This window comes from Trichoderma gamsii, assembly GCF_001481775.2.
Source record: "Trichoderma gamsii strain T6085 chromosome Unknown Scaffold_1.2, whole genome shotgun sequence".
NCBI classification, from domain to species: Eukaryota; Fungi; Ascomycota; class Sordariomycetes; order Hypocreales; family Hypocreaceae; genus Trichoderma; species Trichoderma gamsii.
In genome coordinates, this window is record NW_020171338.1 from 564,623 (window position 1) to 592,103 (window position 27,481).

At 50.5% G+C, this 27,481-nt stretch overlaps 8 protein-coding genes across 8 annotated transcripts; 6 read left to right on the top strand and 2 right to left on the bottom strand.

Moving 5' to 3' along the window:
- Positions 1 to 3,665: 3,665 nt before the first annotated feature.
- Positions 3,666 to 4,889, bottom strand: TGAM01_v200158 (hypothetical protein; the record flags this gene model as incomplete). The annotated part of the gene is made up of 2 exons (XM_018804581.1): positions 3,666 to 3,868; positions 3,932 to 4,889. The coding sequence occupies 2 exons, from the start codon at positions 4,887 to 4,889 to the stop codon at positions 3,666 to 3,668; spliced, it is 1,161 nt and encodes a 386-aa protein (XP_018662121.1).
- Positions 4,890 to 5,787: 898 nt separating this feature from the next.
- On the top strand, positions 5,788 to 7,330 carry TGAM01_v200159 (GPI-anchored wall transfer protein 1; the record flags this gene model as incomplete). Its single annotated transcript, XM_018804580.1, has 2 exons — positions 5,788 to 5,880; positions 5,945 to 7,330. 2 exons carry the CDS (start codon positions 5,788 to 5,790, stop codon positions 7,328 to 7,330), a joined length of 1,479 nt encoding a protein of 492 aa, XP_018662120.1.
- Positions 7,331 to 11,447: 4,117 nt separating this feature from the next.
- On the top strand, positions 11,448 to 14,990 carry TGAM01_v200160 (CAMK/CAMKL/KIN4 protein kinase; the record flags this gene model as incomplete). The annotated part of the gene is made up of 2 exons (XM_024548499.1): positions 11,448 to 12,320; positions 13,134 to 14,990. The coding sequence occupies 2 exons, from the start codon at positions 11,448 to 11,450 to the stop codon at positions 14,988 to 14,990; spliced, it is 2,730 nt and encodes a 909-aa protein (XP_024406714.1).
- Positions 14,991 to 16,704: 1,714 nt separating this feature from the next.
- TGAM01_v200161 (hypothetical protein) lies at positions 16,705 to 17,343 on the bottom strand (the record flags this gene model as incomplete). Its single annotated transcript, XM_024548500.1, has 2 exons — positions 16,705 to 16,800; positions 16,861 to 17,343. The coding sequence occupies 2 exons, from the start codon at positions 17,341 to 17,343 to the stop codon at positions 16,705 to 16,707; spliced, it is 579 nt and encodes a 192-aa protein (XP_024406715.1).
- Positions 17,344 to 18,139: 796 nt separating this feature from the next.
- TGAM01_v200162 (hypothetical protein) lies at positions 18,140 to 20,625 on the top strand (the record flags this gene model as incomplete). Its single annotated transcript, XM_018804578.1, has 3 exons — positions 18,140 to 19,033; positions 19,093 to 19,170; positions 19,228 to 20,625. 3 exons carry the CDS (start codon positions 18,140 to 18,142, stop codon positions 20,623 to 20,625), a joined length of 2,370 nt encoding a protein of 789 aa, XP_018662118.1.
- A 765-nt stretch (positions 20,626 to 21,390) lies between these two features.
- TGAM01_v200163 (hypothetical protein) lies at positions 21,391 to 22,653 on the top strand (the record flags this gene model as incomplete). The annotated part of the gene is made up of 1 exon (XM_018804577.2): positions 21,391 to 22,653. One exon carries the CDS (start codon positions 21,391 to 21,393, stop codon positions 22,651 to 22,653), a length of 1,263 nt encoding a protein of 420 aa, XP_018662117.1.
- A 551-nt stretch (positions 22,654 to 23,204) lies between these two features.
- On the top strand, positions 23,205 to 24,506 carry TGAM01_v200164 (hypothetical protein; the record flags this gene model as incomplete). The annotated part of the gene is made up of 1 exon (XM_018804576.1): positions 23,205 to 24,506. The coding sequence occupies one exon, from the start codon at positions 23,205 to 23,207 to the stop codon at positions 24,504 to 24,506; it is 1,302 nt and encodes a 433-aa protein (XP_018662116.1).
- Positions 24,507 to 25,148: 642 nt separating this feature from the next.
- Positions 25,149 to 26,814, top strand: TGAM01_v200165 (hypothetical protein; the record flags this gene model as incomplete). Its single annotated transcript, XM_018804575.1, has 2 exons — positions 25,149 to 25,352; positions 25,453 to 26,814. 2 exons carry the CDS (start codon positions 25,149 to 25,151, stop codon positions 26,812 to 26,814), a joined length of 1,566 nt encoding a protein of 521 aa, XP_018662115.1.
- Between the last annotated feature and the right edge of the window lie 667 nt (positions 26,815 to 27,481).

Below are 27,481 nucleotides of genomic sequence, written 5' to 3' on the forward strand. Positions count from 1 at the left end.
CGGCCGAGCTAACCTCTAGCTGTGGGGGCCATGCTACCAAGATGAGGGAGTTGGAGGGGGACCTTGAAGATGGTAGCAGATGGAACGAGATGGAGATGGAGGGGGCGTGAAGCACGAAACGAAACGGCAGAGCAAAGACGGAAAACAAAACCTTGCGAGTCGTGATGCCGAAATGTTGGAATTCGGCATCAAGCGTGCATCATGTACGCAAGTATGGAGACCAACGTTTAGACGTGCGCCGTTGCAATTTGCCAGTCTTTGGATTGCAAACAAGAAGAAAAAAAGCGTACGTGTCATCGTTTCTTTTCATCACTTGGAGGGTTCTTTTGCGAAATTAGACGGTTGCAATGCTAATTATTATGGTACGATGTTGGTTTCTGCTATCTTGTTTCCCCTCCCCTTGTGATTTTGATGAGCTGGATACTTTGTACTTTGTATGATGTTCGCGAACCGTTGGGGGTTGCTTCTATGCCGCTCTGCCTACGTACGCGAGCCAACAGAACACCACATGTCAACCGGTTTTAGTTTTACCCTGGTTTGTTTTCTCTTGGCTAAATGGTTCTAGATTGTGTTGGACATACCGAGGCAAAGAAAGCTTGGTCCAGAAAGAGAGAAAAAAAGTTCCTCTCGGATCAGTCGATGGCGGCGTTTCTTCCGCTTGAATTGAGCGAGGTACCTAGGCAAAACGTGGTATCGACAGCAGATGACCAACAACAACAACAACAACAAACGGCCCTCTAATGTATAAATGACTAATTTGCAAAGAGCCCGGCTCTCGTCGGTGCCTCTTTGTAGGTATTTTTTGGTAGTTTTTAGTACTGTTCTGCTATCCCATATCGTCCCTTACCGAAGCTACAACGCCCGCTGAAGGACACCTCCGAATTTGCGTCGCTCACCCAAGGGTATTAGTATAAAATATGAAATTGGTAAAAATTGATGTTTCCGTATTGTGAATATGATGACGGGAGATTCGGCTATCGATGGGTGCGATCTGTCAATTTTGAGAGAGAACCAACAGGCTAACTTACTAATTATCATTTGTATATTTGTATACGCATGCGAACTCGCACCACTAATCCTCCCACATTCCGTGCTCCGGAGAGGATGGAAGTTCGTTACAGTATGGGTGGGAGGGGGCACGCTATACGATTCGACGGCCGCACGATTTAGCCCCAGTCCGGTGAAGATTTTTGTAAGAGCTAAGGAGCAAATCGTCATTTTTGCCACTGTTCTTTTACTGGCGCGGCGGCGTTCAGCTGAGAATAATGGAATGGAATGATGGGTGGTCTCGTATCGATTAGTTATGGCGGGCTGAGTGAGGATGCCCGGCTTAGTCCAGCCCTACGGGCTTTTTTAGTTGGGATATCTACGGTAGGGGATGCTGGTTAGTTGAGCTGAAGGTGAAGAAGAGGGTAGGGCGTGAATGTGGGATTGGAGCGCTAGAATTTTTTGTGGTGGGTGGTGATGATGATGTTTTTCTTTTCTTGTTTGTCTCGCCTCTTTAGTCATGAAGTTGATATGTCAAGGTGAGAGAGGACGTAAGTAGTTACATCTTACGAAGTCCTAGACAAAGGATCGTGTGGTGAGATGGAGATGGAGGTGAGAGTGTGGTAAAGGAACGGAGGAATGAGTCACCAACTCGCGCTTGATTTATAACATTAAGAGTATTCATATGGATACGCTATGTGCTTTTTGAGCGATTACGCGGCCATATTAATATGGACTTATTTGGTGGGATGGAATGATTTGTCTATGATGTTTTGTGATGCGTTGCGGCTAGTGTTACAACGTGTATTAATCTTTGAACGCATCTTTTACTGCCTATAGTGTAGTTGACAAGCATGAGTAGTTCATACATGCACTTAGTTGTTACTTTTGATATACTTTTGCAAGAGAAATCCATAAAATTTGTGTTGACTGGAAGACTTGGAATGAAACCAACGGCCATGGATAGGGGGCGAGAGGAACTTGGATCTGGGAGAATAGCGTTTGAGCTTTACAAATGACAACTTATTTCAGCCTGGATTGAACTGTGTATTGTGCCATTTAGGTTGTAATCGGCTTTTTGTATATGGGTAAATGAGAGCGCTTATACGCCGCTACTTGCTGTTGCTGATCTTTTCATCCACCAGAATGAAGATGAAGCAAAGAAAACTGAGAGGTATTATTCCGTAATGCACTCTATGCCTGGAGTTAAATGATGACAATGAAGAATGTATCTCTCTTGGCTTGACACTGGTGATATATATTTTTCTTAATTAATGTTTATTCTACTCTGTCTGGCGTATAGAACCAACTCTAACGCAGCACAATCGCATCGCTGAGTCCGTCTCAGCCCGCTTGAAGAGCGAACACGTCAGAGCCAATCTTATAGCTGCTGCGTATCTTCAAGCTTTATCTCCTGTGATTCTAGCAATTACTCGAAGTGTCGTGTCTTTAGTTCACCATAAGATGCTTTTCGAGAAGGAGCTCATAGCGTACACAAGAGGTACTCCCAACTGTCGATAGGACAGAGGGTGGCGGCCCTAACTTGAACAAAGGCGCCTACAGAAATGAATTTCATCATCAATTGATCGCATAGTACTTGTAATATTCTTCAACACTTCAGTTAACGCTGCACTAAACTCAACTGATAGAGATTCTAGCATGTCTATGACACAACGAGACGCTCTATGAAGCTCGATGCTGCAAAGACGATTGATAATACTCTTTTGGAGCAATGGCGATTGTGTCTTTCAGTGAGAATTGAGGATATTTTGTTATTTGCTGAAACAATTCATCATCTCCGATTTACCGTTCATCGCTTTAGCTAAATCGCTGTGTAGCTGCAATTCTCTATCAGTGTCTCTCCTCTGACGCCGGCAGTTTTCGCATCCCACCTAGCGGCCGTCTTCACCACACAGCCATATTATGAAGGCGTAGAGCATCCATTACATTACTGTCTTCAGTTCAAGTTTTTTAAAAGCAACACGTTACATCGTTTCGTTCTCAACCGGTTCAGTCTGTCATCTCACGGCCTCGTATTGATGAGACACTCGGGGCGCAGGTTGGGTAGAATGCAGAGCAATATATGATTGTAAGCGGATTGATGCGGCCATTACAATTCTTATCTAGCAATATTATGAATCATAGCATTAATAAAGATACTCGTGATTATAAAGAAAATTTATACTTTTTTATGTGTGCTTGTGACCTGCTAAATCTTCGGAGCACGTGTACATGTAATCGACTATCATAAATACCAACACCGAATGGAGGATGGAGGATGGAGAACGCGGAAATAAAGGCGGATAATACTACGAGGGGTATACAAATGAGATGATCAAGTATTTTGTACACACCCTTTGAACAAATTGAGTATTTGAACACTGCTCCGATGGAAAGCGAAAGACATATCGCTAGCCATTCTCTGCGCTCTAGTAAGGATATGAGAGAGAAGTGGAATTATATTAGGGTATAACGCTATTCTTTGTCAAAACAAGAAGTATAGACCAGCTCTTTCATTTAGCATACAATAAAAACAAGAATACGTGATTGTTTCGCTAGGCATTACGGCATCTCTAAACTAAATAGCTTTTCAGTATAAATCATGAAAATTCATCAAAGTCATTTAAAATTCATCCAAACTCCTCGCGTCATATCATGTCGTTCATCATCATCATCCCTTAAACTTTGCCTCCAAGATACAGAATATTATCCCTAACCTCCTCTGTAAGGAGCTCTCTCTCCCCAGTATAGACGTAGGCTATTGTCGAGGGCCACTCGCTCGGATGAGGCATTGCAAGTTGTATCGTATCTCCTCGCCTAACTTCGCCCGACATCATAACGGCAGCTAATGCTGGTAACTGTGATCGCGCATATGGGAGACCTAGATTTTGTGTGTTAGTTTTGATGATGTGCATAAAGCTGCTACTAAGAGGAGGTCACTTACTCATAGGTACAGTAGTTGCCTTGGGCACGGGTTGCGGATGCTCGAGCATCGGAGGCAGTTCCGTCTTCTCTTTCTTCACAACGACATCGTCATCACCATCATCGGCCATGTCTAAATCTACCGGAGATTGGGCTTCTAGATCTTCGTCAGATAGCTGTAGTCTGGATAGTAGTACCTGACGATTGAAGTTTTTCGACTGAGGACCAGGTAGAGGATCTAGTGCTGTGGCTCTCAACTCGTCCAGCTTGAATTCGCGCTTCAGGCCAATGCGCTTTATGCGGCCGTGAGATTTTGAGCGAATAACGGCACGAACAAAGACGCGCTGAGACAACGGTGACGCGGAAGACGGCTCTTCTGTCCACGATCTGATTTCTTTAAGTGGCCGGCTGAGATGCAGTGGCTTGACAAAAACATCGGCTTCTCCTGGGAGGCCAAATATCCTATGACCTCTTTCCCACAGCGAGAGACGAAGTTGTTGATTCCGCTGAAGTTCCATATCTGTAGATCGATTGCGGGCTCTATAGGTATACATAGACTGTCTGCGACTCGCCGCTCGAGTATACGACACTCGAAGTGGCCCAGATGTATTCTGTCGAAACACATCGCCATGCCCCAGAGACATTTGCCGGGGTCTTCGAGCATGCGCCTCGAGCACAGTAGGCCAGACCTTTGTGTGCGGCGAGATCTCAGACACGGGAGTTGGGCAGAGCTGCTTCGAAACCCAAACATAGGGAGCCCCCATTTCGGAAGCGTCGCTGGGATTGCGTCTCATGGGGCTGGGACCAGAGTGCATCACATCTTGTGCGTAGCCGATTGAGTTGAGTCTTGAGTGAGTTATCCCACCATAAGAATAAGATGGCCGACTTGAGTATCTGCGGGAGATGTCCGGGAGGCTTGAAGTGTCGGTCTTGATAGGAGCGAGATGGGCTCGGCGGCTCCGAGCATGTATGGACGACATGGCGAGAGTACGGAATGGCTATCTGTGCGTTGAATCGCATGTAAATGAAAGAAGTATCGCTATCAGATACAGCTGCGAGGGGGTTTTTCTTCTAGGGATTAAAAGATAGGAAGACTTCTAGAGTTATATCGTAAATCTTGATGAAGTATCAAGGTTGATATATCGAAGTTCTAAAGCAAGCATGTTCAACGTTTGTTGCCATATCACAGCTCTTTGATGCTGCAACAACGGCGTGGTTTAATTGCGCTGCGTCCACTCCTTCACCATTGCCCGCTTCATTTTCCCTATTCTCCCATCTGTTCAGGATTTTTCTTTTCTTTTTTTTTAGGGGGCGTGTATCACACAAAGGCCAACCGGTGGTTGGTGACGGCGATGCGGTCACTGGCGACAAAGGCCTGCGCATTGTCAGTGGTCTGAGTTTGCTCCCTGCAACAAAGAAAAGGATTTTCCGCGGGAGACAGGTGCCAACTTGATTGCGCAACATGAAAGTGCTTTCAAGAACCGACCTCTCCTTTTTTTTTTTTTTTTTTTTTTTGGCTTTTCCTTTTTCTTAAAGTTGAAGCAAGACGTTTAGGCCACTCACTGCCTGAACGGCAAATGCGCTCATATGCTTAATCCTGGTCCCGCGCACGTGATGGCCCATACTGAGCGAGAATTGTCCACGAAGCGCAAAATGATTGGCTTACATGACCGCGGCCTTTCAACATTGGATTGACAACACAGCAAAAAGCATCAAAGGAAGAGCGTCAACGCTTGGACGTCGTTGGAAAAACACGCTCAGCGTACTATTTTTTCTTGTTTCCTTGTCTACAAGCTTTATTGTCATTTAGCTATCATGCGATAGGCTATTGGATTCCACCCCCTGAACAACTAACTCGTAATATCGCTGAGTCTCAACATGGCGAGCTACAAGCAGCGCAAAGAGGACTTCGTGTCCAATTTGACGGGCGGCTCCGTCTCTGAAATCAGCTTCGTCACAGCCGTAGCGCCCGTGAGTTTGTCTTTTGTCTAGTGGCGATTGTTTCTCAGGCCAAGTGCTAACCTGCGAGCATTAGGCGGCCATGCTGCTGTGGTCTGTTCTTCAGACGCGGCAGTCCTTCTTCAGGCCCTACTCTGCCCTCGGCTTTGTCGTCGACTTCTCACTCACTGTAGGCACTTTTCTGTTGGGTATCACTCTCTACGCAGATTCACCCGCGTTGCTGAACCTGCTTCTGCTCGCGCCGGCTCTTTTGATATGGTTCCTGCCCTCTACCACCGGAGGGGCAAAGAGAAAGCCCAAGCTTCCTCCAAATGCCCAGTCTAAAGCCACCTCAGAGCCCCGTCCCGTTCTGAGCATCAAACCTTTTCTTACGACGTATCGTGGATACATGATGATCACCACTTGCGTTGCCATCCTGGCGGTGGATTTCCGCCTCTTTCCGCGGCGATTCGCCAAGGTCGAGACCTGGGGCACGTCCCTGATGGACATGGGCGTTGGCTCTTTTGTCTTCTCCGCCGGCATTGTGGCAGCTCGTCCTGTCCTCAAAGAAAGAGCCACGGGCCGTCACACTTCACTGGCTGTCCGTTTACTGCAATCGTTCCGCCATTCCATCCCGCTGCTGGTGCTGGGTTTCATTCGCCTTTTGAGTGTCAAAGGACTCGAATATGCCGAACACGTGTCAGAGTACGGAGTTCATTGGAATTTTTTCTTCACACTGGGCCTCCTTCCTCCCTTTGTGGCAATCTTCCAGACCATCTTCGATGTCATTCCGTCGCATGCAGCACTGGCTCTGCTCCTCGTGGGCACATACCAGGTCGTCCTTGAAAGCACGGATCTCAAAGCATTTGTTCTCACCGCCCCTAGGGTAGATCTGCTCTCCATGAACAGAGAGGGTGTCTTTAGCTTCATAGGCTATCTCTCCATCTTCCTTGCTGGACAGGACCTCGGCAAGTTCGTTATTCCTCGGAATATCACATCAAGCAGCAATTCGCCAGCGGGCATGCAAAGAAATACTCTGCTCATGACGATTGCTGTTTGGGCCGGAATCTGGACCGTGTTGTACACCGTTACCACCAATTACAACTTTGGGTTTGGCTTGACAGTCTCGCGCCGGTTGGCCAACCTACCTTATGTCCTCTGGGTGGCGGCTTTCAACTCGTGGCAGATTCTAGCTTTCTGCGTCATCGATACTATTTTCTTCCCTGCCTTTTACAACGCAGCGGATGCCCGATCCGAGAAAGAAGCCTACGAAGTGGCCACGAGCTATGTTTTGAAAGCGTACAACCGCAATGGCCTGGCAGTGTTTCTCATTGCTAATCTGCTGACTGGTCTTGTTAATATGACTGTTCCAACACTGGATGCCACTCCGGTTCAGGCTATGGGGATTCTCATAGCCTACACGGCGACTGTTACGGGTGTTGCGGTACTGCTTGATATCTACGATATATCCATCAAACTGTAAGACGTGTTGGAAAATAGCATATACCAAGAAAAGACTGTAATGACTGTAATGGTCATACGATCCACATGTCAGTGTCCGCTATCAGCCGACTTCATCCAAACGGTCGACAGCATCACTTTGACTTTTCAACTCTAATACGTAGTGTCTACCCTAGGTGCATACAGCACCAGAACAGGAATCTGAGACACAACAAGAGAGGCTTCTCGTCTACATTGGGCAATTGACTAACATCATGTCGATGCTCCGATTGGATGAGAGTGCTTGAAGGAAGCCGAAGCTTTTCATGCAAGACACCACTTCGGATGTTGAGTTTGTAGACTTGGCGCGCTAAGCAGAGTTGGACGGCTATCTAGCATCTCATCAGGCGATCTTATTCGTGTGCACAGATGCTAATCGACGATTTAATAGCATGGGCCGGCCGTTATCCTGGCTGCAGAATGACTAGCACTACGTAGTAGAAAGTATAAATGCATAGCGATTGATTACCCCTTGATCCTTCCTGCAGGATGAGTTGCGGGTGACTTGACGAATCGAGAGCTAATATGAAGCTATTTTAACGCGTCCAAGCCAAGTCGCTCATTTCCGGCATCAATGCGATCAGCAAGCGCTTCTCTTGGGCCACGAACAATGCGGTGGATCTGCGAAATGATGCCAGGACGGGGCCTTCAAACGAGATACTCCATACCTAGCAAACGCGATGTGTGTTTTTTTCTTTGTGCCCAGTGAAAGCATATATACTAGTACTACGACATACAAAATGCAAGGACAAAAGAGCGCACGGAGAATTTGTTTCATCGACATTAATGGGATCGAAACAATGTTTACGATATGCAGATTGGGGGAAATTGGGGATGTGCCACACGGGTTTCACCTTTGAGCGAGCCTTGTCTCGGGTTCGTTCACAAAAGGGCCTGGAAAGCGGGGGCATTATCTCGTATGTTGTGACCCAACCCGGGAGAAGACGAAAAGAAAACAAGAAAAATTGAAAGTTGGAATAAGCTGGTCCTGTGTTGCAAACCAAAAAAGAGTTACAACTAAAACACATTGAGTAGGTGCTCTTTGTGAGGTGGGTGTGTTGCGCTGAGAAAGGGATTGGACGGATGATGAAAAGGAGTGTTTCAATGCTTGGGCAGGTTTGATAAACAAAAGAAAAAGGGTGCAAAATAACCTTTTTTTGTCTTACATCCAGGCATAGATCATATTTACTAGCAGCGGTATTAGAGAGTTATACGTAAACAATGGCGACATGCCTAATTGGATGTCATGCGGTGATGTGCAAGCCATACGAGCATGTTGGGATTTCCTGTAGCATTGGTAGCTTCTTCTGATTTTGGTTTGTGGCATCAGCAACTTGGAGCAGCGATAGGAGCAGCAATAGGAGCTGGATACACGTGGGTTTACTAGCAGTAGTTGAGTTACTCGCACAATTATCTAGTCAGTTAGTCGATGGAGCATGAAGAAGAGCTACCCATAGGGCAATCTGCTAAGTGAGGATTCGGGTTAAAATACTGCTTGGATGCTAGCATTGATGAGGTCACTTTTGGTGGAAGCATCATCATATGATTTCAAGCCCGGGGCTTCAATATGTACAAAGTACTAGTAGTAATATTGCTACCAGGGCGCATTACTGATTTCAGCAGGCCTGCCTGCGCTGTATGGCCCAAAAAGCGCGCAGCATCGCAATCTCACAGCCGGGATCGAGATTATTTTAGTACATGTGCATATAGTGCTCTGGCCTAGCCGCCCGCATTTCCTGCACATGTTCCTCTCTATTTCGTGCTGGGGTAGCGGCGAAGGGAAGCCCGCACGACGGCGGATGCGCGATCGAAATTTGAAATTTGGAGAGCTCCAGCAGCTAAGATTTCATGCTCCTTATTAGTGTCGTATAGTTCTGAATTGATCAATATTAAAGACGGTGGCACTTGATGTTATTTCGCCGCTTCTATTGCAATTGCATTATTTCTCTCCCTCGACTTTACCATTGAATTGCAAATCTGCCCAAGCGAACAAGTTCCCTTTTTTTTTTTTTTTTTTTGTTTATGTCTAATTATAATAGAAGCGCAAAACAACTCGAAGTTTGTATGGATCCTCACGGCTGCGCTACGGGCCTCTCCCTTGCGCCTAGGCCAAGTCCAAGCGGGCTTGTTTGCGGCGTCACCGAAGCATACATGTAGCTACCGTCCAGCTTGGTTTATGGGAGGTGTACCTACTGTATATGGAGCATCTGGAGGGGAGGGAGCGGTAATAAACCCAGGTTGCGTACAAGTATGCTGAGTGCTCGTATGGATCATGAGAATGAGCTTAGCCATCGTCTTGATATCAGCTCTGAACGATTCTGCTTGTAAATCTTCTTTACCTCGGTGTCCATTCATCCATTCATTCACCGTATTGGTGGCTCTCACCTGCCAAGCACAGGCATCAACAATGACCATCATTGACATGGATGGACTCACAGGCCCGGGTTCATTTCAGTGTTTGCAGCTCCAGGGCTGCCGTTGCTCGGGTGAGATTGAGCTAATTTGGAGGGGTTTTTTTCCTGCGCCGTGACGCTCCCACGCCGCCCGTCAGTCATGCATGCTGCGCTGCTGCTTGCAATATAAATAAATATCCGGCTCGTACAGGCGCTGCGGCTCGCATGCAGGAACGACGGGGACCCCTGGATCTAGCGCGTTTCGGCTGCGACAACTGCGCGGCGGCAGATACCTCGAGCGTCGCGGACAGGCGCGCGCGGCAGCAGGTACTCGCAGCGAACGAGGTCGGCTGGTGATGGTAGCATTTGCAGCAGTACAGCGCACGCATGCATGCCCCGTGCATGTGCTCAGGTACCAGGCCCGGGCTCGGGTCCAGGTCCAGGGCCACCTGGAGCCACTACAGGCGGCGTAGCGCTGGAAGCTCCGCTAGAAGGGCTCCACTGAGGCTGCCGCGCTGTGCTGCTCATCTCATTGATGCAGCCGTCAATTTCAATTTCGCAAAAGCTGGCCCTTGAGCCCTTGGCCTTTACTCGCCCTCGTTTCTGCCTCAACCGCAGCGTATCATGTGCAATGATGTGTATTACCAACTGGATCGTAAATAGATTTTCCTTGACGCTGGTGATCTTACCTGTGGCACAATTGATTACCTCAGGACCTGTATGTAACTTTGGGCTTTTTTTAGATTCTGGTAGCTCAGACGCTCGCCGTGTACCTGCCTCGCCCTTGCGCCTAGCAATCTGTACCTCGCGCCGCAACTGTGGCAAAGGCGTCAAGTGCTCAGCTCAGCTCAGCTAAGAAAAGCAACTGCTGAGGCTTTCCACTAACGAGCCAAACCTCTGCCTGCAGCGCCTCTCGTCTTGCCGTCTGCAACTCTCGATAACCTCAACTCGTCGGCCTGCCGGGTCGCGCTGAGACGAACCAGCACTCGGCTGGCATATTGGAGGACGAAAGAGGCACCCAATCCGAGCGCATCCCGCCCTACTGCTGCCGCTACTCTGCACAACCCTGTCAGCTCCTCCCAGCGGCCGGTCTCTCTCTGGCAACCCCCTGGGGCCTGCGCGCGTCCACCCGGCCTGTCCACTCAGGGGACGCAGTTTTCTGCCATCTGCTGGCCGGCGACGCTTCGTCTGTGAAACATCCAAGGCCAGAGAGGGAAAAAAAGAAAACAAAGCCCGTGTTCACTGTGGTCGACCATGAAATACTAGTGCTGTGCTGAATTGGCTTGTTGGCGCTGTTCAGAGAAGGACCTGAATCTTGTCTTTGGTCGCCCTTGGCCTCGCCAGCACGGCTCACACACCACTCCTTGTTTGATTTGATTAGCAGCCCGTCTGACTGTTGTGACCCATTTCTCTCTCTCATCCATCCTCTTCTCTAATATACACCACCACGACACGCTACTCGTGCTTTGCTGCTTCGGAGCCTTTCCCATCCGCGGCGCGCTCCTGCATTCGACTGCCGAGTCGCTACAACATACCGTCGAGCTTGATATCAGCGCCGCGCAGCCATCACAGCGGCTGGTCCTCTCGCACAAGGCACCTGGGGATCCTCGAAGCACTATTTTCTTCTAGAGCTGCGCTCGCCGAGTCCGCGCAAGTCCGTCGATTGGCCTTAGTGGGCCGGCAATCATCCCGTAGCAACGCGGAAGCATGTCGTCGGCTGCTCTCCAGACGGCCCCTCCTCACCAGCCAACCGCGTTGCCTTCGCCCTCCAACCGCCAGTTCTCGCAGCCGCAGTCTTCCCCCAATCGGGAAATCCACAATGCCCAGCAGAGCGCCTCAACACCACCATCGTCAAGGCGCCCTTCCTCTCGCAAGTCCAGCGGCCCCGGCGCCTCTGTCCCGTCCGACGCCAGCGCTCCTGTGAGCTCTCGCATTCCCACCAGCGCGACTCGTGCGGCCGACCAACAGTCCAGGACTGACCGCTTGTCGTCCGCGCCTACCGCCCCTCCACGAACCTCCTCCAACAATCCCGACGCCAGCCAGGGACGCAGCGACAAGATGAACAATTCACCGCGCCGCGTGCAGACCGACGGCTCGCGGATCGCCCCTCGCGGTGACACAAATGGCACCGCCGACCATGCCCGGAGCAAGAGGGCTCAGGGCTACCACACGCCGCAGGATTCGGCCGCGGCCCAGGCGGTGCCCAGCGTTCGAAGTGGCCATGCCGCCGATACTCCTTCCTCCATCCCCATCCCCGTCCGTACTCATCAGACAGCAACAAACTCCAAGCCGTCCCGCGAGGCCAGCGAAAACCTGTACCGGGTCATTTCCAACGGCGAAGAAGCGACCGGCCGAGGAGCCTACCAGAACGCACCCCACGACGTCGATCCCGCCGCGCCTCCTCCTGTCGTATCCATGAACGCAGGCTCCGAGGAGCGACGCGGCGCTCGAAGCCGCCATGACCACAGTCGCAACAACAAGGCGACTACCAAGTTTGGCGACTTCATCCTGGGAAACACGATTGGTGAAGGAGAGTTTGGAAAGGTGAAGCTTGGCTGGAAGCAGGATAGCAGCGTGCAAGTGAGTGTTGATTCTCTCTCTCTTTGATCCCCATACCCAAATTGTGAGAATGAGAGTGAAGAGTGAGATTCAGCTGAGGAAGAGGAGAAGTTGGTGAACAAAGCTATTACTAGGAACCTGGCAATGCTAACATAAACTTTCTACAGGTTGCCATTAAACTCATCAAAAGAGATACCGTAGGCCACAACCCAACTCGGTTGGCCAAGATTAAGCGCGAAGTCACTATTCTCCGCGGCATTCACCACCCAAATATTGTGCGATTGATAGACATGGTTGAAACCGATAGATACATTGGCATTATTCTCGAATACGCATCTGGAGGCGAGCTTTTTGACTACATTTTGAACCACCGTTATCTAAAAGACAACTCAGCACGCCGACTCTTTTCTCAGCTGGTCTCTGGAGTGGGCTACCTCCACAAGAAGGGCATCGTGCACCGTGACCTCAAGCTGGAAAACTTGCTCTTGGATCGCAATCGAAACATCATCATCACAGACTTTGGCTTTGCCAACACGTTTGACTCTCACGATGAGCTGACCGAGGAGGAAGAGCTGAATCTATCGGATCGCGAATTTGTCAAGCGGCTGGGTCTTGACAAGATCAAGTCTAATGGCATGCGCAAGGGTGATTTGATGCAGACCAGCTGTGGAAGCCCCTGCTATGCTGCACCAGAGCTTGTCGTGAGCGATTCGCTGTATACCGGAAGGAAAGTCGATGTGTGGAGCTGTGGTGTCATCTTGGTGAGTACAGACTAGCTTTCTTCTTCTTTTTTCTTCAAACAAATAGCTAACGACGCTGGACAATGACAAATAGTATGCCATGCTTGCTGGCTATCTCCCTTTCGACGACGACCCTGCCAACCCCGAAGGCGATAACATCAACCTTCTCTACAAGTACATCGTTACGACACCACTGACGTTCCCCGAATACGTGACACCACATGCACGAGATCTATTACGGCGAATTCTGGTGCCCAACCCGAGAAAGCGAGCCGATTTGTTTGAGGTGGCGCGCCATAGTTGGCTGAGCGAGTACGCTCACGTTGTCGAGTTCATCACCAGCTCAACCACTTCTCCATCTGAGGTCCAGAGCGTCAGCGCCACAGGCTCTGACTATGCTGAGGCTCCCATGGTCACGAGAAGCGCTTCTGTCCGCGAAGCACCGAAGCAAAAGACTCCCCAGCCGACTGCTGTTGGTGGCCTGGTCAAGGCGCACGGCAAGATCGATTCTCCTCCCGAAAGTACCCAGCGCACTCCCAAAGACGCCAAACGCCGCACCGTCCAGGTCGAGTACGTCGCACCCGTCACTCGGACACAGCGTGGCGGGCTCGAGCCGGAGGTTGCCGGCCACCAGTCTCGGCCAACATCTCGACATCATCAAGAGTCAGAAGATTTGTCCGTGGACGATAGGCATGTCTCACACTCACGGCCGCAGTCAAAGAGAGGACCGACTACAGCGGCGCAAACGACGGGATTGCTTCAACCGACACGGCCGATAAGAGATGTACGTGCGGCCTCGGACAACACATTTTCCATCAGCGTCCCTGTGGCGAATACCAGCCGGCCCCGCACTGGCAATTCTCGGGAGTCTGCTACTTCTCTTGGCTTACAGTCTGGAGGCAATTATGGCCAGCCCGCCCCCCCTGCCATCGCCGACACCAATGTACAAGGCCGCATTCAACAGCCTACCAACGCTGAGGAGGATGCCATGGAAAGGACCACTACCAACAACGTGCCCCCCAAATTTGCGAGGATGTCAGGCTTTCAAGAGCCTAAGAGCAGTGATGGAAAGGGACACAAGAGGTCCAATACGATAGGAGACATTGGCTCGAAGCTCTTGGGCCGTAGCGGGTCCATGTTTGGACGCAAGGGGAAGAAGGCCGAACAAGCAACCGAAAAATCCTCCAAAAAGTACCCTCCTATCAGCATGGCCAATTCTGGAATGGTGGCAGCAACGGGACCGGAGGAGCCCCAGTCACGGCGGTCGATAGACTCAAAAGCGTCGCGCCGATCCTTTACCCTTGGGCTTGGAAAGAAGAGGAGCGGCAGTATCAACGGTTCTCAAGACTCGATTGTCGACAAAAAAGAGCGCCGACGATTTTCGCTTCTCCCCGCATCCTTCTCCCTCAAGTCATTCAACCCTCCCAAGGACTATGGAAGCGGCCCTCCTTCTGAGTATCAATCTCAGCAAGACCTGCCTATCCAGAACCCTCGCACTGCTGACCTTGCAGGACGGAGCGTCACATCCCACGGAGGCAGCACGCCTTTCTTTGACAATGCATACGACGGCCAGCCATTAGATACGGCCGTTTCTCACCCGAACCAAAACAACAACCTGGCCCCGGCGGATGCTGCCAGGCGACCCAATGCCATCCCTCCGTACTTGCAACAAGGTACCCATCTCAACAGCTCATCTGACACCTCAGTAGAGCTGCGTCCGCCTCCTGGAGCTAGGCAGGGCCCGTATCAATACGGATACACTCAGTCTGAAGGCTTTGATGGACGCGGAATCAATTCTAGCAGAGGAGTGTTACAGAAACCTCACAAACGCTTTGTGGATGCCTACGACCAGGGAGATTACCGAGGCCATGAGGGAAGCAGTGGAGCTGCTAAGCGTGTCATGGACTTTTTTCGGAGACGAGGCAAGGCCAGAGGAGGAGATGACCGATAACGGTTTGCTTGAGACGGGCGTGAAGCAGATGTTTCATCACGATTAAGCATCGACTCAGATCGGAAATCGAAGAATTCTACTGCTACGTCTGTTCTGAGGGCCTCGGCTTCTTGGATCGACTGGATGCGTTTCGTGGCTTTGTTATTGTCTTATATATTTCTTTTCTGAGCAGGAGGGCATCGCCAAATTTTTGTCAACATCAAGTTGTAATCATCAAAGCGCGCAAAGCAGATATCATTCGGCCTATTTAATCCTCACCGTTGACGAAAGCCAGCCAACATAGCAGCTCTCCATCTTTACAGGGGCCTGCTGCTGGGGAAGTTGGCATGCCTTGTTTGGCAAATTTCTTTTTACTTACTTTTTTCATTTTCTCGCCTTTCTTTTGTACTGTATTCTCGTTTAGCATGATCTTGCAAATCGTATATTGCGCTCGTGTGGAGGCTGTTATGAACAAAATTACACACAAACAAAAAGACCTCGACTACCTAGATCTGGTTGTGGGATATTCGTGATGTGGTATATCAGAACGCCCGAGGTACTATTTACTTGCTTATTTATTGTTTTGTATTTTTTTTTTTTCAAGCTTAGTAGAAAGTTTGACACAGTATGTTGGGATTATTGTTCGGTATACCCGAATTGGTGTGTACTTGTATTTGTTTAGTCTTTCCTTGTTTGTTTTTCTTGTGCTGGGCAGCATTTTGGCAGGGCAAATTGAGCGGAGTCTATGAGGTGACAAAGATGCGCATATAAGGAATGGAGGTGGAGGTGAAGAAAGAGAGAGCTTTGTGTGATTTGTTTTTACTTTTTTTTCATCGTTTGAAAGGGGAGGAAGAAGAATATAAATGAGGAGTATTTTTGCGCGCGAGATGAACTCTTCGAGATCGGTATTGAGTGATAGTTACTTGTAATATGATCGTGATGGCTTGATATCAGCAGGCCTTTAGATATGACTCTATTCTCTAATTAGTTTTCACGGCTGAGATATTGTGCCGGGTAGAGATACCGTGAGCTCATTCTCCGGTGAAACTGTGCCCCACCTAATGCATGTCTAGTATCATCTACAGACAGCTTTCTTCTGGTTCCCTATATGGAAAAGGTAGCAATTGCATTTGACGGATAATTGATGCCGAGTCTCTGTTTCACCGCGTCTGTGTACCAAGAATGGACGGCGAGAGAGCCGCATTCCTTCCTTGGCTTTGGGCTTCGTTTCACGGAGGTTTTTGTCTGACGGGTGCTTGAGGACAGACTGCGTCACTTGACGTTGCCTTGCACTCGGGGAAAAAACAAACTCTGGGAACACACGATTCTACGGACATTTGGCACAGACTACAAAAATCATGGCTACATCCGAAGTACGAAGAGAAAAAGTCCGGGCAGCGTTTTGACACGAATGACACTCACTAAAACGTCATAGTGTTGGCGAGTGTGGCTGATGCTCCTTGTTTTCTATGGCGTGTATTGTGGCGAAGCTACGGTGGGGCGGAGGAGGCTTAGCTCAAATCGAAGCTTTCTCGTTTTGGGAACGAGGCTCGCATGGGATTTCCTGCTTTGGGACGGGACTGATTCTAGTGTCTGTCTTTCTTTGTTTTAGATGGGCAATTTGCGCGTTGAGAAGCATGTTTGCCGTCGGACTACGGTTTATTTCAAATTCGGCATTTGGCAATTGATGAATGGATGAAAGGCATGCTTTGTTAATTGAAGTATACTAGGTAATTTACTGTGTGCATTCGTACACGTATAATATACGCGGAGTGTCAAGAACAAGAAGGGGGAAGCGGGAGACGACCCTTGGAGACGCGGCGTGGGGTTCCTGTTTTCTTGATGAGCTTGGACCGTTCCGTTGCCTTTCAGTTGTGGGGATGGCGCTGACTTGGGCTGAAGCTGCATTGACAAACTGCGCACGCGACATGGACGGCAGATAACTTGTGTATGCTGATTTGTGGAATGCAAGTGTCGTTGGAAGGTTCTTATCGCTTTCGGGAGTTGCATTTGAGTGTGAGTGTGATTGTGGGTGAGAGACGGAGATGATCCGGCGTGGTTTGCAGGCCTTGTTTGTCTCATCCCGGCCGATGTGTCTCGGGAATCGGCTGCTGTTCAAGGGGGACGATTTAATCTTTGGAGTTTGATATGAAATCTTCTCATATCTGCGTTCAATGTGTAACTGTGCTCTGAAGCCGTAACACAAGAGACCAAATGATGATGATGCTAGAAGACCAGCATTAGAACTTGGAAGTACATTGTGCCAACGAACGAATAGAATGGCGGTGGACAAAGCCGGCTGTTTCGTCCATATTGGCCGCTGCGTTGGCCACGGCGCAGTTCTTGCACGGTGATTACAGCGCCAAGACGCCATGTGCTGTTGCGCCCACTGCGAATGCCTGCTGGTGCTGGTCGCTAGCGCATAAACAGCGGACCTTGGCTACGCTGCGATGATGTAGCCCTAGGGGAGAATGAAGGCTGGTGATTGGGCGCTGTTCCAAGTCCGACCTTGGTTGCGTCCTCTCCACTAAGCTTGAAGGTTACGGAGTCTAGTGAACGTGAACCCTGGAATCAATAGGAGTTGGGGCTACGAGATGCTGGGAGCTAGTAGTAGATGCTCTATTAACTCCCTTTGGCTGTTCACTGGTACTATCAGTAGCAATTGGAAGTTATCGACGTGCATGTAATTGTGGCTGCTGTTGTTGGGTATTCCGGTGCTGATATCAAGCGTACCAGATTCGATAGCGGCATTGTGGCGTCAGTGCACTGGACTCCCAGCGGGCGTGGCCAGGCCAGGCACAAGCACTGAACGCAGATAAGGTGCCAGGCTACGGAGGGCCATCTATCGTGGCGCCGTCCCCACCCCTGCTGCGTGTGGTCGCCAGCGTCATCCACATTCCCCGTTTGTCTCGTCTCACGCTACCGGCCACAGTCACAGCCGCTTCTCGACGACTTAAAAGGGATTCCGATTCCCGCCTCTCATTGTGCTGTTGGCTTCGATTCCCTACTTTCTCGCTCTCTTCCTCTCTCTTCCCTCTTTTACCAAGGGTCTTTGAACTTCTTCGCAGCCTATTCTTGGCATATACACAATCCCTTGCTTGGATTGCGCATCGCCTCTTTCCTTACACCTTTTGCCACCCTCGTGCTCGCCGCTCTCCAACACCTGTTCGATGAAGGAGGCCTCATCCGACCCCGATATAGCTTCCAAACGCTCTGATGCTCAGCCCGTAGCGAATGGACTCTCCCACCAGCTGGATACCGAGCTCCGTGACTTGTCTGCCTTGAACGAGCACGCTCCAGCAGCTACCTCTGCCGAAAAATCCCCAAACACCCTCCAGACGCCTGAGAACCGCAATGCCGGCGCCGTGTCTCCCCTCAGCAACAATGCTCCCTTCATCGTCAACAAGATCCCCGAAAAGGACTTCCAAAAGTCGTCGCTCAAGCCAAAGAAGCGCTCGACAGCGCCAGCCTCGCAGGATGAGGGGTCTTTCTTAGGAACTAAGGAGGCCCACGAAAGTACCCTCGCCCCCGAAACCACCACCAATTCCGACGACGGAATTGAGAATGAACAAGTCGGCCAGAATCAGAAGAAGCGCACCTTTGTCCAAGAGTTTCGTAGATCCTTCTGGCTCGTCCTGACCCACAGCTGGTTCAATGTCCTGCTCGTGTTCGTGCCCCTGGGCATCATTCTCGCCAACATCCCCGGCATTAATAGCGGCATCGTCTTCGCCATGAACTGTATTGCCGTGGTTCCCCTCGCTGGCCTGCTCGCTTTCGCGACCGAGTCGGTGGCCATTAAAATGGGCGACGCGCTTGGCGCCCTGCTCAACGTGACGTTTGGCAATGCCGTGGAACTGATCATCTTCATCATTGCCTTGGTCAAGAATGAGATACGTATCGTCCAAGCATCTCTGCTGGGCTCCATTCTTGCCAATCTGCTCCTCATTCTGGGAATGGGCTTTTTCCTCGGTGGTTTGCGCTTCCGAGAGCAAGTCTACAACAGCACCGTTACTCAGATGAGTGCTTGTCTTCTCAGTTTGAGTGTCATCAGTCTGGTCTTGCCTGTATGTTCCATATCACTAACTATGCACCTTTTTCAAACCAGTTGCTAACATTTTTTTAGACGGCTTTCCACGCATCATTCAACGATGCAGACCTAGCTGACCGTCAGTCACTCAAGATCAGCCGCGGTACCAGTGTTGTAAGTTGATATGCCCATTATCCAATGCATTAACCGACTTCTAACCAAATATGGCAGATTCTTTTGCTGGTCTATGGCATTTATCTTCTTTTCCAGCTTAAATCCCACGCATATCTCTACGAATCGACTCCTCAGAACATTGTCGATGCCGAGTCAGTTCCAGGTCCTGCCGCTGCATGGCTGGACGCTTCAAGCTCGGAGTCTAGCTCTGATTCCTCCTCTGATTCCGATGACTCCAGCCACTCCCGGGACACTGTTCGCCGTGCGATGAGAAAGGTTCTCCGCCATGGACGCAGAAGAAAGTCGTCTGTTGCCTCCGTGGAGACTAGCGAGCTTCCCACCAGGACTTCGTCTTTTGGAACCAATGCCACCAGCCCGCAGGAAGAGTCTTCGGAAACCTCTTCGCGCCCTCAGTTCCCTAGGCTCTCTTCAACTGAGACCAATGAGGAAGCTATCGAAGATGACGAGAGATCTCATCGCAAGCATAGAAGACCCAGCCTTCGACACCTGCGCAAAAAGAGCAAGAAGCAGCGTCGTCACCATCAGCGTGACGCAGAGGGAGATGCCCAACAGACGATTACCGAACAACCTGACCAGAACTCACATGGAAATGGAGAACCTCGCCGTGTCGACTTTGCAATTCCCAACGATGCGGAAGCCACGAATAGTGGCAACGAAGCTGGCACTGGATCCAAGCGACCGGCGTTCCCTGCTCTGCGCTCTGTGTCTGTGAAGAATCTGGCGCCCACCGTCTTCGTACAGAAGCCCGGGTTGGATCCTATCTCTGCTGTTCCCGCTGGTCCGGTGCCTCGTGTTCGCTACGGCGTTCGACGAACAAATTCTCTTCCCGACAGGTTGAACCACCAGCTTCGACCTCCTGGTGCTATGCTGCCGGCTCAGGTGCCATTGACCGCTGTGAGTCGCTCACTGAGCGGATTCAAAGAGGAGGATGAGGAGGAGGAGCACCTTACCCAAGCGGCTGCAATTATCCTTTTGCTTGTCACCACTGGCCTTGTCGCGGCGTGTGCTGAGTTTCTCATTGGTTCTATCGAAGACGTCGTTGCTACATCAAGTGTCGGCGAAGTCTTTATCGGTCTTATTGTCCTACCCATTGTCGGTAACGCAGCTGAGCACGTCACATCCGTCACCGTCGCAATGAAGAACAAGATGGATCTAGCTATCGGTGTTGCTATTGGCAGCTCCATCCAGATTGCTATTTTTGTCACTCCCCTGGTTGTTATCCTCGGCTGGATTATGGACAAGCCGATGACGTTGTACTTCACCCTGTTTGAGACGGTTTGTCTCTTTGTGTCAACGTTTATGGTCAACTTTCTTGTTTTGGATGGCCGTAGTAACTACCTTGAAGGCGCTCTGCTGTGTGCAGTCTACTGCATCATTGCTGTTGTGGCCTACTTTTACCCGTCTGGCGCAGACGCCAGCGCGTGGGGTAACTAAGTCGACTATAAACGCCGGCTAGTCAGTCCTGTTACATGCCCAGGAGGCTCTCTCTGAACAAGTACTGGGTGCTTTTATGTTGAAACGTATAATGAACGGAAAACCATTGGTGAGATGGTTGCGAGAGTGGCCTAGGGAATGAATAATGTGAGCTTGGTAAACAAGCATATCGACTAGTATTAGTTTAATGCAGCTGTCTACTGTACACGCTGAAACATTTGGAATATGAATTGCTTCACATGATTAGACGTGGGATTTCATTGAGTGATATATTAATATGCGTATCTTACGCAACGTAATACGCAGCAAAATGATGACCTTTGGCAGCAAGGCTGTGCTGTGCAAGACGTCCAGCAGAAAAGATTCCAAAACTAATGGCCAACCAACATTGAAATAAGGTTAGAGCTCCCCGGAGTTGCTCCAGTAAAAAAGACCGTCTGGGTAAAGTGTAGTAGCGATAATTCCAACGCAGCACAGCCACATGGAAGAGACATCAGACGGCCGCCTACATGGATTGGGCCCAGGTACTTCCTCCCTAGTACATGTAGCTTGCCCTCGCTTTTAGCCGTCTGGTGCTTCTTTAGCCCTCTGTCCTCTTCTACCTTATTTCACGCTCTTCTCGTTCTGCTTTCTTTGTTATTTCACATCAATTCTATTCATTGAATTATTAATTGGCCGAGTCAGAATCCTCGCAGTACCAATTCATCTATCCGTCTGATATAATTTCCGAGACGACTGCAGCAGATATACGCACAGACCGCCAACATGTGCTTTGGCAGTCAGAATGAGAGAGACGACGACCCTCCTGCGAGGCCAGCGCAGAACTATGACGGCGGGAGAACAAGTGTGACGACAAACCAGTACTCTTCACCGCCGCCGGGATATCACAGCCAGCAGCATCCCCAGCAGAATAGGCCGCACGAGGACTTTGCGCCGCCTCCTGGACCGCCTCCTGGCAGGCGGCAAGAAGACGACTTTGCACCTCCCCCGGGGCCACCTCCAGGACGACAGCAGCAGGACGACTTCGCTCCTCCTCCAGGGCCACCTCCAGGACGGCAGCAGCAGGATGATTTTGCTCCTCCTCCAGGGCCGCCTCCTTCTCATCAGCAGGGCGACTTTGCGCCGCCGCCAGGACCGCCGCCATCTAAAAAGGACGATTGGATTGCTCCTCCATCGGACCCCTATGGCTCTCAGTCTTTCCAGGGCCACGACTGGCAGGCCGCTGTGCCAGACACTTCGCTCTTCCCCCCGCCTCCCATGATATTCAGTGGCTACGATGCGTCGCCCGCCAACAATGCGACTGAGGAGGAGGCAGAGGCTGGCGAGAAGTGGTGCCAAGACTATCCCGTAGTCGAGCCGATTGTGCTCGACCAGCCGGGCAAGAATGCGCTGCAGTCCAACAACTTCCGGCTCCTGGAACCGGCAGGCTTCAACGGCTCCTTGAAGTTCCTGGCGCCAGGCCACTGGGAGGGTCACACCAACAAGAACAGCCCCGACCGCTGCATCATCGGCTACCCTCCCCTCTACGTGGTCAACGAGCACGACCCTACGGTCACCAAACAGCCAAAGACCATCTACTACGAGGTGACTATTCGCCGCAACAGCCCCACCATCAACCTGGCCCTGGGCTTCACTGCGCTCCCCTATCCATCCTTCCGTCTTCCCGGATGGCACCGCGGCAGTCTGGCTGTTCACGGAGACGATGGCCACAAGTACATCAACGACCGCTGGGGCGGCAAGGACTTCACATCAGAGTACCGTGCGGGCGATACGTACGGCATTGGCATGACATTTACGCCGACGGGCTCTCACAGGCCTCGTGTCGACATCTTCTTCACAAAGAACGGCGAGCGGACTGGTGGATGGGATCTGCACGAGGAGACGGACGCCCAGCAGGATTTGCCGGTTACGGGGCTAGAGGGCTTCCACGACTTGAGCTGTGCGATTGGAGCGTTTGATGCGACCAACTTTGAGGTTGTGTTTGATCCGTCAAAGTGGCTGTACCGGGAGGCGAGGTTTGATCTCTGACAAAAGAATTGTGGAATTGTGAAATTGTGGAATGGTGAGATGAGAGTGAGATGGGTGTGACTGCGCCTGAGATGGGATGGTTTTTTCCAATGGAGAACAGCGGTCAATTGCTTTGTGCTAGGCGACTGCCTTTTAATGAGTCTAGAGTGACAATGCGAGTGCTGGAACGAGTAGATGGTTAGATTAACAATGATGGTCAGCGCCTGATTTGCCCTGATGAATCACATTTACTTCGAGGGATGAAAGGATAGTGAGCAGCATGGTGACTGACTCTCCTCAGAATGCTAACCATACCAATTACCCCTTGTTTAATGTCTAGTATTGTACCTTAGCATTCAACAATGTTTCAGCACCCCGCCTTATTGTTGATACGTGTTCCACGCAGTTATTCGTCCGGTTTACGTGCTGCCTTCTGATCTCCAACTGACAAACAGATTGAAGCACAAAACCGCAATACGCGCATACGATCTCGGCCGCCAAAGTCCAACACAGCACATGATATTTCCAGAATCGATCTTGAGGATATCCATTTCCCAATTCCCAGTTCAGCCATGGAGGGAGAAGCGACAGAAACCTGTGAGACAGGCCGCCAAGAAGCCAAGTTACTCGAACCCGATGATATTTCCCACCTTCAACCCCCCGTGCCGCGTCGCGTACAAGAGCTACGGAACCCAAAGAGCAGGCCTCGCAAAAGCATCAAATCCCGCGCCAGAGAAAGACTCGCCAAGGAACTGCATCGCTCTCCTTCTCCTCCCCGCTGGCGTCTAGAGGTCATCTCTGCTCTAGAAAGCGGCCAGTCCTTTAGCGCTCGCGTCAAGATCCTCAGGATCCTCGATCGCATCCCTGAGCTGAGGGACCACGTATCGCAGATTGTGTCGTCGAATTCCAAGTTGCGATCTTACACGATTCGATATACTCGCTGCGAATTGGTGAGCTTTGAGTGTGAGGCTCGTCGGTCGCGGTTCTCGTATAAGAAGATATTGGGGTTTAAGCATCAGCTTTATGGGTTCGTCAAGTTGATGTACCAACACGGCGTGAGGTGCAACGTCTATCCCGGGAATATATTCATATACCAGTCGGTTCGAAGGGAGTCTACGCGGCATTTGATGTTCCTCGGAGCGGTGGAGGATTCTTCTGATCTTATTGATGTGACGACGGAGCCCGATTGGAGTGAATATAGGAAGTACGTGTGGGAGCATATTCATCGCGTGTTTGCGCTTCTTGAGATATGGACTTATCAAGGGGAAGCTATCGACTTGATTGCCGCTGTGGACAGGGAGAAGGATTTGGTGGAATCGCTGATTAAGGATAACAATCTCGTTATTGATGATACCAGAGAGGACGTCGACGAGGCGCGTACGATTATGGCGGACACGGTGGAGGTTTTCAACAAGGCGCTGGCGAATATCAAACAACTGGGAGTCTTGTCCGACGGTTTCATGGATGTTACCAGAGGTCCAATTCTCATCTGGGAGGATGCGCAGTCGAGAAAAGAAGTGGTGGAGAGGAATTTGAAGAAGATTGAGGTTCTGGGGCACAGGACGAATGCGCTTATTGAGAAATACCGTGATCCGGAAAAGTCAGAAGATGGAGCGAGCGAGCTGGATCTTGCGCCGCAGCCTGGTGATGAACCAGAGGAGAGCACAGAGTCGAATGTGGAGGCTATTCACTTGTCTTTCGATGGTGCCAAAGGAGAGGAGGAGTTGGTGATATGGGATGAAGAGTTGGCGTTTCAAGATGGAGAAGAGACGCTACAAGAGGAAGAAGAAGTGGTTGTTTTTGAAGATGTGACGGCGCAAGATGAGGCTGTTGTTAGTGATGTTGGCTCTGAGGAAGAGACTAGTGATGAATAACACTGATGTCTGAGACGTATTCCAAAAGAAAACTACTTGATCTATCTGAGTCTGTAACTAAGGGGTGATGCATCTTGGAGATCATGAACAATATTCGTAGCCATGATATCGATTTATCATGACGGACTACCTAGTACTAACTATATGGACGCAAGAGCGCATCGTTTCGATATAGCACAATTCTCACTGGATCATATAGCCATAGTTGTGCATCTACTTTAGTACCAACATGCCATCCCGTTGTAATTACCATAGGTTCGATGGACAGTAAGGATCGACAAAAAAAAAGGTTTTCTATATTACCTCATCGTTGTAGAATCAAGGCATGTAAGTCTTCACATGTGGCCCTTTTCGCCCAATTTACATGTGGACGACCATCATACCGCGATGAAGTCACAGGCTAGCAAGGATCATGCATCTGCTCTGCTACCCCACCAGCACTAAATCCTGGCTCGGTACCTTACAAAAGGCTCCAGACGGTAGGTACCTCCTCTAGGGCCTAGAAACTGCCTGTATCCAGTGTAGCAGCCGCGCCGTCTTCGAAAAGCATCATCACCAACCAAGGAAAAAACACACGCCCAAGGCACAAAAAAAGGCGTCGCGTGCCCACCCGCAAATCTCTTTTTTTTTTTTTTTTTGCCCATGGAGGTGGACAGCGAGAATGACTTGCTCAGCAAGACTGCTGCCGGAGAGCTCGTCGAGTCGTACGTGGCGCATCGTCCTTATCCCATCCAGCAGAATAGCGGCCTGAGTGGCAGCAGCTCTGATCGTGCCATTTTGCTAACCGTGCCTTTTGGCTTATTGCAGAGAAGCGTGGCCGGCCTTGCGCGACGAGATCCTCTCACGGTTAGATAAAGTGCGTTTCCCAATCAGTGGCCTGCGGGATCGTGCGACATTGTTCGATTGAAGCAGAAATCACTAACTCGACAATCATGAAATCCATCAGATCGCACGCGACGAGTTTCCCATACCCAAGCTTCCTCCTCCTCTGCCGCACCCCCGGCTCCTAGACACAAGAGTCCTCTCCCCGCTATCGTCATCGCCTGCTGAGCGGTCCTTTGAAGATGCCAACAAGGAGAATGAGAGTGCGCCTGCAGGCGAGCAACCGCCGTCCACGGACGAAACAGAACCCGTCGCTGCGTCTCAGCCGCCGCCACCACCGCCAGCACCAGCACCGTCCTCACCACAATCCCCGTCGCGAAGCCAGGAGCAGTCCGATGACGTCCTGCCGAAGCAGCTGGCAGACATGGTCGGCGAGATCAAGAGCCACATCGGGAGCTTCAAGTCATATCCGCCGCACACAATCCAGAGAATCGCAGAGCTGATTCTGTATCCGCGCGCGCACTACAAGGCCTTGGCGTCGTATCTGCATGCCCTGGACAGAGTGTCGGCCGTGACGTCGGGCACGAATACCTATCCGCTGCCGCCGCCGATTCCCGACATGTCGGCGATCCAGCTCAACGGCGATGAGCCCAACGACCCGGCCATGGCCGTCTCTTGGAGCAACCCTACGTCCGTGGCGGTTGGATCTGATGAAGCGCTAGGAGGAGCACTGCTGACTCCGATTCCGTGGCTGACGAGGGGCACGCCGCCTCCGGAGACCGTAGTCGAGGCGCCGGTTAGTGCGCAGATTCACAGCGAAAGCACCGAGACTATTGAAGGCCCTAATGGGGTGGGCAGCATCGAGACTGTTTCTGTGAGCATCAACGGCGTGCCATCCATGGGGGCTACCAGGGGCGTCACACAGGGCGAGCTGCTTAGGCAGGAGCAGAGAGCCGGTATCGTTCCCGTCACTCAGCTCACCAAATCCACTGACATGATGGGTGAGGGTGAGCAATCCGAAGCTTCAGAAGACCAACCCATGGGCGACGATGACGAAGAGGCACCCCACGCGAGAGGCCCGGATGAAATAGGAGTTGGCGACACTGGCCTTCAGTCTGAGACTACTAGTCTCATGGGAGAGGACGGTGTCGAGATGGAGGGCATCGATCTCGAGGCTGCGGTGGGCCGCAAACATGCGGATGACAAAAGTGAATCCTCTGCGACAGGGGAAGAGAAAGGCACAACGGATGAGCCTGCTGCTTCTTCCGAGCGGGCAAAGAGCCCCAGCGCCGAGAGCGTAAGCTCCAAGCGCGAGGCGGAAGATGATTTGGAGGACGATGTTGTGGCGAAGAAGGTTAAGGAGGACCCGAGCGGCGACGGGGATACACAGATGACAAAGTCATCTGAGAAGGAGCCAGACTCTGCAGAACAGAAAGATGAGGGCGAAAGCAAAGAGGATGAAACCAAGGATGAGTCTACGGACTGAAGGGGAATAAGAGGAGATGGCGTATTCCGTTTCCCCCTCTATCTCGCTACGCAATTGTTGAGCGTCAAAAACTAAGACTGTTGTTCGCACACTTTTGTCTGCTCCCCTCTTCATCTCTCTGTATCTTTTTAGAGAAAGGTATTTACAATTATGATATCCATTTCTTTCATACCAGGAAGCGGAGTATACGAATGCACAACGTATCTGGATGTCATCACGCGATGCGGAAAACATATATACCCAAAAAAAAAAAAAATTAATACTTCATGTGGTTCGTGACAGACACAGGAGAGGCGTCCTTACGGCAGCAAATCTGAAACTCATGTATAATTAGAATCATATTTATTTAGGACTACGGACGCGGGAATTGACTATTATGGGATATTTATTATACCTTTCTGATCTAACATCTCTTAAACTCAAGTTGCAGACTCAACTAGTGCCTGCTTTACCCTCAAATAAGCCAGCTAAACCAGATATAAAAGCAACACATTGCGGTTTGACAGCATGCAGCCATTCAGTACTTAAGTAAACGTCACTTTTCACTCTATTACAAGTAGACAAGTAGACAAGAAGACAATCAAGCAATATGCAAAAAGTGCATGTTAAAAAAAAAAAGACAGCCGCCGCCTCAGCCTCCTATGGATGCATATATCCCATATAGCCC